Below are 15,009 nucleotides of genomic sequence, written 5' to 3'. Positions count from 1 at the left end.
ACATACCGCTGTTGTTACCCAACATGTTCTGTAGTGCCCACATGTTGATTTGGCCTGCTTAATTATGGCCTGCCTGCATGTCTGCCATATCTGTCTCCAGTCGAACAATATGGGACATCATCAGACAACTATTCAAGCGTCATCCACAACAATTCAAGCGTCATCCACAGGCTGGCTATTCTTCTGGAGAGCATGGAGTTCTCAGGGAATTACATTTTACCTGGAAAAACCAGGGAAATCTCAAGGAATTCCACATTATTAACCTAGGATTGAAATGTAATTTTATTGAATTTAAATTCACAAATTTTAAAATACTTAATGTTTCAAAATGTATTAATTATATGAATATTATTCCAGGTAAATTATCAATGTTTAAAAATTGCTGTTAAACTCCCTGTGGTTGGTATATGGCCCAGCTGAGAGGAAAACAGTCATTATTGTGGTGTGCTCCCCTCCCCCCTTAAATCCATTCACTAAGAATTTATCAGGAGCTTTTTGACACCACCTTCCTCCTCACACCTGGAATTCACAGAGACCTTTTTTTTCCAAATTTGAGTACCCACCCTAAATCCACAGACAGTACTAACCATCCTTTATTGACTGACATAAAGTGCAGCAGGCATAAAACTCCATTCCACAAACTAACATCCGGCACCTGTTCAACATGAAGAATGCTCTTTTGCATGCTTGCATTCAACAGGCTGATACACCAGTTATTAATGTATCAGCATTTCACATTTTCAATGGCTTACCTCACATTTACATTAATCTGTGATCTTGCAATGTTAATCACTTAACTATATTACCGAGTCAAATGAATTTCTGAAATTTTATTACTCTGCCTCAATTATTTTTTGATACTGCAGTTTTTTCCATCAGTGTAGAAAAGTCAAATCAAACTTTGGTGAAAGTAAAAGGAATGGTGGTAACATTAAGAGTGCAATGGAAATTCCACTGTTAAATGCAGAGGAGAAAGTGCATAGGTAGAAAGAGTACAAGGCCTCTATGAGGAGGAGGAGGACATGTCTGATGATGTGCTAGAAGAAGAAAAAGGAGCCAACAGGGAAGAGGTAAGGTGATCTAGTATTATAGCGAGAATTTGAAAGAGCTTTGGGCGACTCTAGATTAAATAAGGTGAAAGTGATAGATAACATTCCATCTAAAATCATTGGAGGAAGTTCTGAAGATAGCAAGAGCCAACAAGTGCAAGAATTACTGCGCAATGAGCTGAACAGCTCATGCATCCAGTTGCAGACAAGGGTAATATACAGAAGAGTGGAAAAGGAAATTGTGGATCTCTCAGATGATGGTCAATTTGGCTTTAGGAAAGGCAAAAGTACCAGAGAGGCAGTTCTGATGCAGTTGATAATGGAAATGAGATTGAAGAAAAATCAAGACACATTCATAGGCTTTGTCAACCCGGAGAAAGTGTTTGACCATGTAAAATGGTGCAAGACATTTGAAATTCTGAGAAAAAGAAGGGTAAGCTGTAGGAAAAAGCAGGTAATATATAATATGTGCAAGAACAGAGAGGGGACAACAAGACTGAAAGACAAAGAAGAAAGTGCCCCTACTGTTCACTGTGTATATAGAGGAAGCAGTGACAGAAATAAAAGTTCAAGAGTGGGATTAAAATTCAAGGTGAAAGGATATCAGTGATAAGATGACATTGCTATCCTCAGTGAATCAAGCATTATAGGATGTGTTGAATGGAATGAGCAGTCTAATGAATACAGAATGTGGATTGAGAGTAATTCAAAGAAAGGAAAAAGAAATGAGAACAATGAGAAACATAATATTGGAATTGGAAATCACGAAGTAGATGAAGTTTGGGAATTCTGCTATGTAGGCAGCAAAATAACCCATGATGGACAAAACAAAGAGGACATAAAAACCATACTAACACTGACAAAGAGGCATTCCTGGCCAGGAGAAGTTCACTAGTATCAAAAATAGACCTTAATTTGAGGAAGAAATTGCTGAGTTTGTACATCTGGAGCACAGTATCCTATGGTAATGAAACATGGATTGTGGGAAAACTGGAACAGAAGAGAATCAAAGCATTTGAGGTGAGATGCTACAGAGGAATGCTGAAAATTAAATGGACCAATAAGATAAGAAATGACGAGGTTTTCAGCAGAATCGATGAGGAAGGTATATATGGAAAACACTGACATGAAGAAATGACAGGATGATAGGACTTGTGCGAACACAACAGGGAATAACTTCCATGGTATTAGAGGGAGCTGTAGAGGGTGAAAACAGTAAGGGAAGACAGAGATTGGAATACATCCAGCAAATAATTGAGAAAATAGGGTACAAGTGCTTCTCTGGTGTGAAACTGTTGGCACAGGAGAGGAATTCGTGGCGGGCAGGCGATCTCAAACCCATCAGAATCTAGGTTATCATTTCTAGTATTGCACAATGCTGTGTGGTGCACATTACCACAGTCCTTCTCTGAAGATTAAATCTTTTTTCCACCTATTGAATATGGTACAGTGCTTCACGATGATTGTTCCACTTGTTAGAGCTTAATACTGTTTTTTATCTCCATTTTTTTCACTCTTCTGTTGGGTTGTGAATTTGTCTTTATTGTTGAGAATTATTGATACAAAGCATATTTTTAAATAATGTATACATGTACTGGGCACAGTGAAGCCAAGTGAATAATGGCTGAATTTAAATTTTGAAACTACTAAAAGTGAATGAATTTTGGATTTTCAAATAACGATTAAAATAAAAATAAAAGAAATTCAAGCTATGTTAAAGTTTTTGTTAATGTATTGTGTTGCACATTTCACACTTGGCTCCAGTCACATCCAGATTTGTGCCGTCTAAGAAGCATTTTGGACAACAAATGACAAGTTTCATCTTCTTCTCACTCCTTCGTTGCTAATACTGAATGTATACTTACATACGTACCTTATAGTGGAATGATGACTGAATAAACCAGAAACACAAAGTTGTGAATTTGAAGACTGTAGAGAAATAATTGTCACCAAAGTTACATTAAATTTAATTTATTAATATTAATTTGTCTTGTTTTCCATTTAAGTATTTAGTTTTACCTTCTCATAGAAGACTGATGACTCACTAGGTCTAGGATTGTTTACTGAAGTAATTGAAGGTTAACCTCTGGTGGTTGCAGGTTGCTTGCTCATGCAGATGAATCCATTCCATTTTCTTCTTCTGAAGCCACCACTGATGCAATGGAGACAACACAGCCTTCTGTGATAGATACAGCACCTATTGGTGATAGTACTGAAAATTCTGTGGAGACTTCCAAAAGCACTGAAAGTGCCAGCAGCTCTGAAACAGCCAAGTCTTTAAAGTGTAATGAGTGAGTTTAACAAAATTTTATAATGTTTTATATTTTATGTGCTATTGGTATTTAAGTTGGACCAGTATTTGTGAAGAAGTTTATTTGGAAATAGTGATAGATGTCCTTCAGTTACTGCAATGTCAATTTGCAAAATGAGATTCGTCACCTATGAATATTTGTAAACTGTAACTGCAATGGTGTTACTACCAGTACAATTATGGATGAGTGTTGTGGTGGTGTTGTGTCAATAGTTTTTGTGATGTTTTCAACCTGGCTTCCATATATGTATGCCACTATTGATCCAGCAATTACATGATGGTTGTCTGTCTTCCCCCTTAGCTCCCATGTAGACACTAGAGTGAAATTCACATTTGCACAAATGCTTCAAATTATTTGAAAATGACATTATTTTCTAGTATCACAGAAGTACACATTGTTTAAATTCACGTGTAATGGCTTTTAACTGACATGTGTACTTGACCCACTGTGAACTTTAAATTTGGATCATGCATTTGTGATGAATTGTACCACTGTGTTTGCGGATTAAAGAAATTAAAATATATAAAGATGTACCAAATCAGAAAGTCTACCATGTTATGGGTATTTATGATCTTTTCTTTCTCTTGAATCCTACCTTTTGCTCCCTTACAATTGCTCTATATTTCTTATTTGCTTATTTGACCACTTCCCAGACCCGTGTTCCTTCTAGCATTTAGCAAATCAAATTTTGCTGGCACATTTGTGTGATATGTCTTAAAGTGTAACACACGCAAAAAAGATCAAAATCATATGCAAAATCTTAGCTTCTCTTGCAGCTTATTAACCTTGGAGACCAATATTATATGTGAAAGCTTTGCTTTTCTTGTAGCAACACTGTGTATATTTATTTAAACTATTAACTTTCTCTGTTTGTGTGTTTGTGCTACATGACAGTGATGTTGCTGTTGGCTGACTACATCACGTGTCCTTTGCTCTGAATATCCGCTGTCATCGGCTGCCGAGATCACATGACATGAGCTATGATTGGCTTGTTGTTGTTGTTGTTGTTGTTGTTGTTGTTGTCTTCAGTCCTGAGACTGGTTTGATGCAGCTCTCCATGCTACTCTATCCTGTGCAAGCTTCTTCATCTCCCAGTGCCTACTGCAACCTACATCCTTCTGAATCTGCTTAGTGTATTCATCTCTTGGTCTCCCCCTACGATTTTTACCCTCCACGCTGCCCTCCAATATTAAATTGGTGATCCCTTGATGCCTCAGAACATGTCCTACCAACCGATCCCTTCTTCTGGTCAAGTTGTGCCACAAACTTCTCTTCTCCCCAATCCTATTCAATACTTCCTCATTAGTTATGTGATCTACCCATCTAATCTTCAGCATTCTTCTGTAGCACCACATTTCGAAAGCTTCTATTCTCTTCTCTTCTTGTCCAAACTATTTACCGTCCATGTTTCACTTCCATACATGGCTACACTCCATACAAATACTTTCAGAAATAACTTCCTGACACTTAAATCTATACTCAATGTTGACAAATTTCTCTTCTTCAGAAACGCTTTCCTTGCCATTGCCAGTCTACATTTTATATCCTCTCTACTTCGACCATCATAAGTTATTTTGCTCCCCAAATAGCAAAACTCCTTTACTACTTTAAGTGTCTCATTTCCTAATCTAATTCCCTCAGCATCACCTGACTTAATTCGACTACATTCCATTATCCTCGTTTTGCTTTTGTTGATGTTCATCTTATATCCTCCTTTCAAGACACTGTCCATTCCGTTCAACTGCTCTTCCAGGTCCTTTGCTGTCTCTGACAGAATTACAATGTCATCGGCAAACCTCAAGGTTTTTATTTCTTCTCCATGGATTTTAGTACCTACTCCAAATTTTTCTTTTGTTTCCTTTACTGCTTGCTCAATATACAGATTGAATAACATCGGGGAGAGGCTACAACCCTGTCTCACTCCCTTCCCAACCACTGCTTCCCTTTCATGTCCCTCGACTCTTATAACTGCCATCTGGTTTCTGTACAAATTGTAAATAGCCTTTCGCTCCCTGTATTTTACCCCTGCCACCTTTAGAATTTGAAAGAGAGTATTCCAGTCAACATTGTCAAAAGCTTTCTCTAAGTCTACAAATGCTAGAAACGTAGGTTTGCCTTTCCTTAATCTTTCTTCTAAGATAAGTCGTAAGGTCAGTATTGCCTCACGTGTTCCAGTATTTCTACGGAATCCAAACTGATCTTCCCCGAGGTCGGCTTCTACAAGTTTTTCCATTCGTCTGTAAAGAATTCATGTTAGTATTTTGCAGCTGTGGCTTATTAAACTGATTGTTCGGTAATTTTCACATCTGTCAACACCTGCTTTCTTTGGGATTGGAATTATTATATTCTTCTTGAAGTCTGAGGGTATTTCGCCTGTTTCATACATCTTGCTCACCAGATGGTAGAGTTTTGTCAGGACTGGCTCTCCCAAGGCCGTCAGTAGTTCCAATGGAATGTTGTCTACTCCGGGGGCCTTGTTTCGACTCAGGTCTTTCAGTGCTCTGTCAAACTCTTCACGCAGTAATCGTATCTCCCATTTCATCTTCATCTACATCCTCTTCCATTTCCATAATATTGTCCTCAAGTACATCGCCCTTGTATAGACCCTCTATATACTCCTTCCACCTTTCTGCTTTCCCTTCTTTGCTTAGAACTGGGTTTCCGTCTGAGCTCTTGATGTTCATACAAGTGGTTCTCTTATCTCCAAAGGTCTCTTTAATTTTCCTGTAGGCAGTATCTATCTTACCCCTAGTGAGATAAGCCGCTACATCCTTACATTTGTCCTCTAGCCATCCCTGCTTAGCCATTTCGCACTTCCTGTCGATCTCATTTTTGAGACGTTTATATTCCTTTTTGCCTGCTTCATTAACTGCATTTTTATATTTTCTCCTTTCATCAATTAAATTCAATATTTCTTCTGTTACCCAAGGATTTCTAAGAGCCCTCGTCTTTTTACCTACTTGATCCTCTGCTGCCTTCACTACTTCATCCCTCAAAGGTACCCATTCTTCTTCTACTTATTTCTTTCCCCCATTCCCGTCAATTGTTCCCTTATGCTCTCTCTAAAACTCTGTACAAACTCTGGTTCTTTCAGTTTATCCAGGTCCCATCTCCTTAAATTCCCACCTTTTTGCAGTTTCTTCAGTTTTAATTTACAGGTCATAACCAATAGATTGTGGTCAGAGTCCACATCTGCCCCTGGAAATATCTTACAATTTAAAACCTGGTTCTTAAATCTCTGTCTTACCATTATATAATCTATCTGATACCTTTTAGTATCTCCAGGGTTCTTCCATGTATACAACCTTCTATCATGATTCTTAAACCAAGTGTTAGCTATAATTAAGTTGTGCTCTGTGCAAAATTCTACCAGGCGGCTTCCTCTTTCATTTCTTAGCCCCAATTCATATTCACCTACTACGTTTCCTTCTCTCCCTTTTCCTACACTCGAATTCCAGTCACCCATGACTATTAAATTTTCGTCTCCCTTCACTATCTGAATAATTTCTTTTATATCATCATACATTTCTTCAATTTCTTTGTCTTCTGCAGAGCTAGTTGGCATATAAACTTGTACTACTGTAGTAGGCTTGGGCTTCGTGTCTATCTTGGCCACAATAATGCGTTCACTATGCTGTTTGTAGTAGCTTACCAGCATTCCTATTTTCCTATTCATTATTAAACCTACTCCTGCATTACCCCTATTTGACTTTGTGTTTATAACCCTGTAGTCACCTGACCAGAAGTCTTGTTCCTCCTGCCACCGAACTTCACTAATTCCCACTATATCTAACTTTAACCTATCCATTTCCCTTTTTAAATTTTCTAACCTACCTGCCCGATTAAGGGATCTGACATTCCACGCTCCGATCCGTAGGACGCCAGTTTTTTCTTCTGATAACGACATCCTCTTGAGTAGTCCCCGCCCGGAGATCCGAATGGGGGACTATTTTACCTCCGGAATATTTTACCCAAGACGACACCATCATCATTTAATCATACAGTAAAGCTGCATGCCCTCGGGAAAAATTACGGCCGTAGTTTCCCCTTGCCTTCAGCCGTTCGCAGTACCAGCACAGCAAGGCCGTTTTGGTTATTGTTACAAGGCCAGATCAGTCAATCATCCAGACTGTTGCCCTTGCTACTACTGAAAAGGCTGCTGCCCCTCTTCAGGAACCACACGTTTGTCTGGCCTGTCAACAGATACCCCTCCGTTGTGGTTGTACCTACGGTACGGCCATCTGTATCGCTGAGGCACGCAAGCCTCCCCACCAACGGCAAGGTCCATGGTTCATGGGGGGGGGGGCTTACAGAAATGAATCGCAATCTCGATTTCAATGATTCAGAAAGTAACATGCGGTGTTTGGTGGAATTACAATGTATACTTTCGTAATACAAAAATATGCAACGTACATGTTGCTGCACATAACAGATATTTCCAAAACTTGTCTTTTTCTCTGAGTTTCGTTTTCTAAAGTGCCCGTGTATAAAACCTTAACCATTCAAAGGATTGATAAGGGAAAATATACTGTCACTTAACATGGAAAAAGTGTGTTTTCACCCGGGAGAAAATGTATTTTTAACTGGAAAAAATTCAGGTATTTTTCTTCCTTGTCCGCATATACACCCGGATGTTACCGTATTTACTCGAATCTAAGCCGCACTTTTTTTCCGGTTTTTGTAATCCAAAACGCCGCCTGCGGCTTAGAATCGAGTGCAAAGCAAGTGGAAGTTCTGAAAAATGTTGGTAGGTGCCGCCACAACTAACTTCTGCCGTTGAATATATGTAGCGCTACACAGGCATGGCGCCAAAACCTCCGCGTCAGTAAATAAATTAAAAAAAAAAAGTAAGAAAAAAAGGTGGAAGACGAGCTTTTTTTTCTCCGCCCCGAGTTTCGACCACTGCACTTTCATACATTATCCAACAAAGTAAATACAAATTCCGTATTGTTCATCTTCGAATGTAGCAGAATGTCGATGTACTACGAAAATCCGACATGCAAGACTGTTTGGGATGTTTGTCAATATGGCCAACTCTACTTTCTGAATTTTTTCCTACCTGTGAGAAGAGATGGTTGCTAATAGGAACCTGATGAAATGTGAATCACATGCAGTATTCTCTTCACCATAAGAATAATACGAATATCAACATTTTGTCATGTATTCTTTCGTGTTTGCTGCTATCTCATTTAAATCCTGCCTGCCTAATAAACTACGAAACTAGAGTGAGACAACAGCAAACGCGGAAGAATATGCGTATTGTGTCATGTTTATATTCGTATTATTCTTATGCCTAATACTGATACTGTCAGAAATGAAGCATGGCAACTGACTAGATTTTTAATTCTAAGATGACTAATTTCTGTGCAGAATTTGATGCACTAAAGAAGCGGCCGCAAAGATTTTCAAACGGAGAAACATTTTCGCCTAACTCTCGTTCAGAACATGTTCTATCATATGCAGGCTATTATTTGGTTCTTTTGATCATTATCAAAGAAAGCAACAGTGTAAGTAACAACAAATAACAGTCTCTTGCCACTGTTTCGCTAATGAGACGATTACTCTCTCTTTTTTTTTTTTTTTTTTTTAATTGTAAGCGGCGGTAGAGCGCACAAAACAAAGCCATGCCGCCGACGACAGGCCGTAAACACGCACTGTCAGAATGCGACAAACAATGCGTGACACAGTACAGTAATGCATTTTCAGCTTAGAGTGACGCAAACACCTATAACAAAGAAAACAGCACTAATCAGATCAAAGCAAAATAAGCAATCGATTCAAACCAGACGAAGCATGTGAAAAAGGAAGGGTACCCGTATAAATACGGACGGAGCGCCTGACATGTAGCAACGGCTACCTGGTAAAGCTTAACTGCTAAGCTTACGACTCGAACCAAACTACTGTAGCTGTATCGTCATTCATTCGACCTAAATTGTCTCTCATATTACAATGTTTCGATATTACTTTGTTTCGATTTGGAGGTGCGGCCTAAAACTTTACTCTCCCCTTGAATTTCGAGTCTCAAATTTCCTGTGCGGCTTAGATTCGGGAATTTTTTTTTTGCTTTATTTCGAGTCTCATTTTTCAGGTGCGGCTTAGATTCGAGTAAATACGGTAATCTGTCGTGTAGTGTTATTGGATGTAGATAATGCACATGATTCTGGATAACAGAACTTTCTCAAAACGGAAAGAAAATATAAAACATGTCATCACTTGAGAACTTTTATCATTTATGAGTTTTTCAACTTTTTTCTTTACAGCTGTGGGAAGCTTTTTTCTACCCAGCTTGAAATAGAATACCATGCTGCAAAATCTGGACATAGTAGTTTCTCAGAGTCAACAGAAGAGAAGAAACCATTGACAGAGGAAGAGAAAAAAGAACAACTTAAGAAGCTAGAAGAAAAAATGAGACAGAAGCGGCTAGAGCGAGAAGAAAAGGAGAAGCAAGAAGCTTTAGAAAGAGAAAGGCTGAGAATTCGCTCAGGGAAAGAAATGACTGCAGCAAGAAAGAAGTAAGGGTCATTATCATTTTCTACTATGATAACAGTGTTGCTTATTTGTTGTAATAGTAGTAGAAGTAGTAGTATAATGACTCTCTTAAGTTAAAAAATATTTAATGTCAATGTATAACACAACTTAAAACTCTTGATAATATATTTTACAGTGAATACTGCGCAAATTTCAACACCAGGAAGTGTAACAGATACGGTAAAGCCCTTTTTTTTACATTTTTCAGTGGACTGACCCAAAAGAGGTATAAAATACAGGAAATGAGAGAAAACATAACAAGCTGTAGATTTTGGCCTGTTGCTCTCTGTTTGCAGACCACCAACTTTAATGTTGTAACCAATGTTGTGTTACAAGTTGTATTTACCATAATTTTGTAGTGATTATTAATAATTATTTCACATTAGAACACAGATGTTGTTTAATGTAGTTTCACAGAAGATTTTTGCTTCCGTGCTCTATTTACATCATTGTACATGATCGGAACAAAGAAGGAAATGCGCATTTGTGTATGTTAGCACTTGGCCACTGTTTTAACGATAATCACAAAGGCAGTGGCTGATTCATGAAACCACATTAAAATGATATTAATGTTCTAATGTGAAACTTAATATTGGTAATAATTATAAAATTATAGTAAATAAAACTTGTAACACAATAGTGGTTAAAAATCTGAAGCTGCCAGTCTTTGTAAACAGAGAACAGTGGGTACAAAATCTGCAGCTTGTTGCTGACAGGTCACTCCATTCAGGAACATCTTGGTTCAGAAAGAGGGCAGAAATTGTTGTTATGTTACGGAGCATCTTGAGAAATTTTTATGTCTGTCATCAGGTTGTACAAATCTAAGACCGCACGCCTAGTATGGATTAGCGTATTTCACACGGAAGTAACAATGATTCATGAAAGACCATTATTGATATGGCCATCTTCAAAAGTGGTGTTTATTTGTATAAATGACGATGGAATTAAATTAAAGCTGTTGTAATACAACACAATTAGCAGAAGGAAGGTTGCTACTAGAATAACTATTGTCAGATCGTGTTTATCATTAAGGCAGTGACTCAGCATACTTTCCAGAATTTCAAACACTGCGAATCTATAATACAGCCGTTCATGACCCAACATGCTGTCAACTAAAATCTTGCTTACCACACTAATGCTGCATTAAACAATCAGTAACTTTGCATATCGTCTGTGTTTTCTGCTTAGTTCCAAATCTGACTTTGAGCAGGAGTGTGATGTGCATTTTGCAGAAAACTGTATGAAAATCCATATTGATGGCTGTAATAACGTCAGAGAAAACTTAAAATGCAGGAAATGTTACATGAATCATTAATGATGGGAAAGCAGTGTGTTGAGAGAATAGGACTTCTGTTGGGACCAACAAAAATAAATGAGAAAAGCGGGAAAACATAAAATGTGGCAACTTAAAAACGGGGTTTTATTGCACTAAAATTTTTCTTATTGTGTGTATACAATATGATAGAAAGCATATGTGATTAATTTTGTTTGTGATTTGTGCATCAGTGAAAAGTTTGCCACCTCTGACAGCAACAATAGTTTTAACATGTCGAGATAGTAAGTCAGACTGACCTTGGATGACAGATACGGATATGTCATTCCATGCTGCTTCACCTCGACACCAGAGTTCATTTATCAGAGTGGCTGGCAAGTAGTGGCATGCCAGTCTCTCAGCAACCCGTGACTGTACTCTCAGTGGCTGAATCATCTGGAGAACATGCTGGACTATGAACTAAACAAACACACTGTCTGTCAAGGCAGATCAGCATGGCATGGACAGTGTGCAGTCATGCATTATCTTATTGTAATATAATCTGTATCTACATGTACACTTTGCAAGCCACCGTGAAGTGTATGCCAGAGGGTACGTCCCAGTAATTATGGTTTCTTCCTGTTTCATTCATGTACGGAACACAGGAAGAATGGTTGTTTGAATGCCTCTGTGCATGCAATAATTATTCTAATATTATCTTCATGATCCCTATATGAGCGATACAGAGAGGGTTGTTGTATATTCCCAGAGTTTCTTGAAACTTTGTTAACAGACTTTCTCGGCATAGTTAACATCTATCCTCAAGAGTCTTCTAGCTCAGTTCCTTCAGTATCTCTGTGGCACACTTCCACAGATCAAATAAATCTGTGACAACCTGCAGTTTGTGTTGTCCTTCTCTGTATATGTTTAATATACCCTGTTAGTCCTATTGGTACAGATCCCACACATTTGAGCAATATTCTAGAACCAGTTCCACGAGTGATTTGTCAGTAGTCTCCTTTGTACGCTTATTGCACTTCCCCAGTATTCAGCCAATAAAACAAAGTCTACAGCCTGTGTTACCCATGACTGAGCCTATGTGATCATTCTATTTCATATCCCTACAAATCATTACATCCAAGTTTTTGTATGGATCGGCCGGTTCCAACAGTGACTCATTGATATTATAGTTAGAGGATGCTATGTTTTTTTCGTTTTATGAAGTGCACAATTTTACATTTCTGAACAGTTTATTGAAGTTGCTAATCTGCGCACCACTTTGAAATCTTATTAAGATCTGGCTGAATATTTATGCAAAATAATATTGCATAGATTAAAAATCTACTCACCAAGCGGTGGCTGAACAACACACAAAGGAAGATTATAATTAGGCAAGCTTTCGGAGCAAGCGACTCCTTCTTCATGCAGAAGGATTGAAGGGCAAGAAACAGAGCTGGAGGAAAAGGACTAGAGAGGTCTAGGAAAAGGCATAGATTTCATGAAGTCACTCAGAACATCAGGTCAGGGGAGACTTACCAGACGGGATGAGAAGGAAAGACTGATTGTTGAGGACTGCATCAGAGGAGATTTGAAAATCTGAGAGCTTAATTGTGAAAGGCAGGGTAATATGCAAGGCAGAGATTACTGCTTAAACATCATGCATGAGTTAATAAGAATGAAAAATGAAGTGCATTGTACATAACAGAGGTGGGAGGGGGTGCGAAAAACAGGCCAGTAATAAAATGAAAGACATAGAAAACTGAAACGTAGTGAAGAAAGGAATAGTTACTATGAAGAATTGCAAAGACGGAAGAAATTAACATAAATTAAGGCCAAGTGGGTCAAGACAGAAGAAATTAACATAAATTAAGGCCAAGTGGGTGGCAAGAACCAAGGACATGTTGTAGCGCTAGTTCCCACCTACGGAGTTCTGAGAAACTGGTGTCTGGGAGAAGAATCCAGATGGAGTGTGTGGTGAAACAGGCACTGAGGTCACTGTCATCATGTTGTAGAGCATTCTTTGCAACAGGATATTGTGTGTTGCCAGTTTATATCCTTAGCTTATGCCCATTCATCCTAATTGATAGTTTGGTAGCAGTCATGCCAATGTAAAAGGCCGAACACTGTTTGCATAACAGCTGGTATATGACGTGTCGTTTCACATGTGGCTCTCCCTTTGATAGTAGATGTTTCGCCAGTTACAGGGCTGGTACAGGTGGTGGTACGAGAGTGCATAGGCCAAGTCTTGCTATGGGGCAGTCCCGAGGGTAGGAGCCATATGGTAGGGAGATGAGTGCAGAAGGATCATAGGGCCTGACAAGAATATTGCTGAGATTAGGAGGACAGCAAAAAGCTATTCTAGGTGTTGTGGGCAAAATCTCAGACAGAATGGGTCTTGTTTCAGGGCATGATTTTAGGGAGTCATGGCCTCGTCAACGTAGCTGATTAATACAATCTAGACCACGATAATACTGAGGGACCAGTGGTGTGCTCCAAAGTTGTTGTTTGGAGGGATCAACATATCAGAAGTGGATGTGATGGCCCAGGAAATCTGCTTTTGAACTAGGCTGATGGTGTTATTACATCCACTGAAGGCTGAGGTGAGAATGGTGGTGTGTTCCTGTAAAGAGTCTGCATCCGAACAAATACGTTTGCCTCAAATGCCAAGGCTGTATGGGAGGAAATGTTTCAAATGGAAATGATGGCAACTGTCAAAATGTAAGTTCTGTTGTTTGTTAGCAGGTTGAATGTGGACAGAATGTAACTGGTCTTCAGTGAGAATGAGATCAACATCAAGGAAAATGGCACGGGATTTGGAATAGGTCCATGTGAAAAATAATTGGGAGAAGGTATTCAGAGAGTCCAGGAATATTAACAGGTCAGCCTCACCATGGCTCCATATGGTATAAATGTCATCATCATATCTAAACCAAACCAGGGGCTGAAGACTTACGGATCCCAGGAAAGCCGCCTCCAAGTGAACCATTAAAAGATTGGCATAGGAAGAAGCCATCTTGGTTCCCATGGCCATACCCCTGATCAGTTTGTATGTCTGCCTCACAAAGGTGAAATAGTTGTTAGTAAGTATAAAGTTGATCAAAGTGAGTGGTAAGGATGTCACAGGTTTGGAAGCAGGTGGATGCTGACTGAGGAAGTGTTCAGTAGCAGACAAACCACGTATGTGGGCGATGTTGGTATAGAGAGAGGTAGCATCAGTGGTGACAAGCAAGGTGTGGTGGAAGTGGGACAGGCACGGATTTCAAGACGATCTTGGAAATGGTTGGTATCTTTGATATAGGAGGGAGGTCCTTGTACTATAGGTTGCAGGTTCTGATCAACTTAGATATATGCTCAGTGGGTGCTTTGAAGCCAGCAACTATAGGACGGCCAGGATAATTGGGTTTGTGGATCTTAGGAAGAAGGTAAAAGGTGGAGCTGCGTGGTTTGGGTGGGGTGAGAAGTTCTATGGATAAAGGTGTTAGTCCTTGTGAAGGGCTTGAGGGTTTAAGGAGAGACTGCAGGTCAGTTTGAATCACAGGAATGGGATCTTATTATTCTGTAAATAATTGGTTGATTTTGTTGATTATTTATGCAGCTTCTTTCAGGCAGTACTTTGGTGTAGATAACTGCATCATCTGCAAAAAGTATGAGGTTACTATTAATATTGTCTGTGAGATCCTTAATATACAACATGAACATCAAAGGATCCCAACACACTTCCCCAGGTACCACCTGAAATTACTTCTACATCTGACCATGACATGCTGCATCCTCCTTACCAAAAAGTCCTCTGTCCAGTTGCAAATTTCACTTGACATCACATATGACCATACTTTTGACACTAAGCATAGGTGTGGTACTGAGTCAA

General features: G+C 39.0%; 1 protein-coding gene across 1 annotated transcript in view; it reads left to right on the top strand.

The window, feature by feature from the left end:
- Positions 1 to 15,009, top strand: part of LOC126092304 (UBX domain-containing protein 1-like) — a 69,904-nt gene that overhangs the window by 30,165 nt on the left and 24,730 nt on the right. The window contains exons 3-4 of the mRNA XM_049907827.1: positions 3,149 to 3,340; positions 9,622 to 9,873. Coding sequence (XP_049763784.1) covers positions 3,149 to 3,340; positions 9,622 to 9,873 — 444 coding nt within the window. The remainder of the gene's footprint in view (positions 1 to 3,148; positions 3,341 to 9,621; positions 9,874 to 15,009) is intronic.

Source organism: Schistocerca cancellata, chromosome 7, assembly GCF_023864275.1.
Source record: "Schistocerca cancellata isolate TAMUIC-IGC-003103 chromosome 7, iqSchCanc2.1, whole genome shotgun sequence".
Lineage (NCBI taxonomy): Eukaryota > Metazoa > Arthropoda > Insecta > Orthoptera > Acrididae > Schistocerca > Schistocerca cancellata.
The sequence above is the reverse complement of the archived record's forward strand: the minus strand, read 5'-3'. Positions and strand labels throughout refer to the sequence as shown.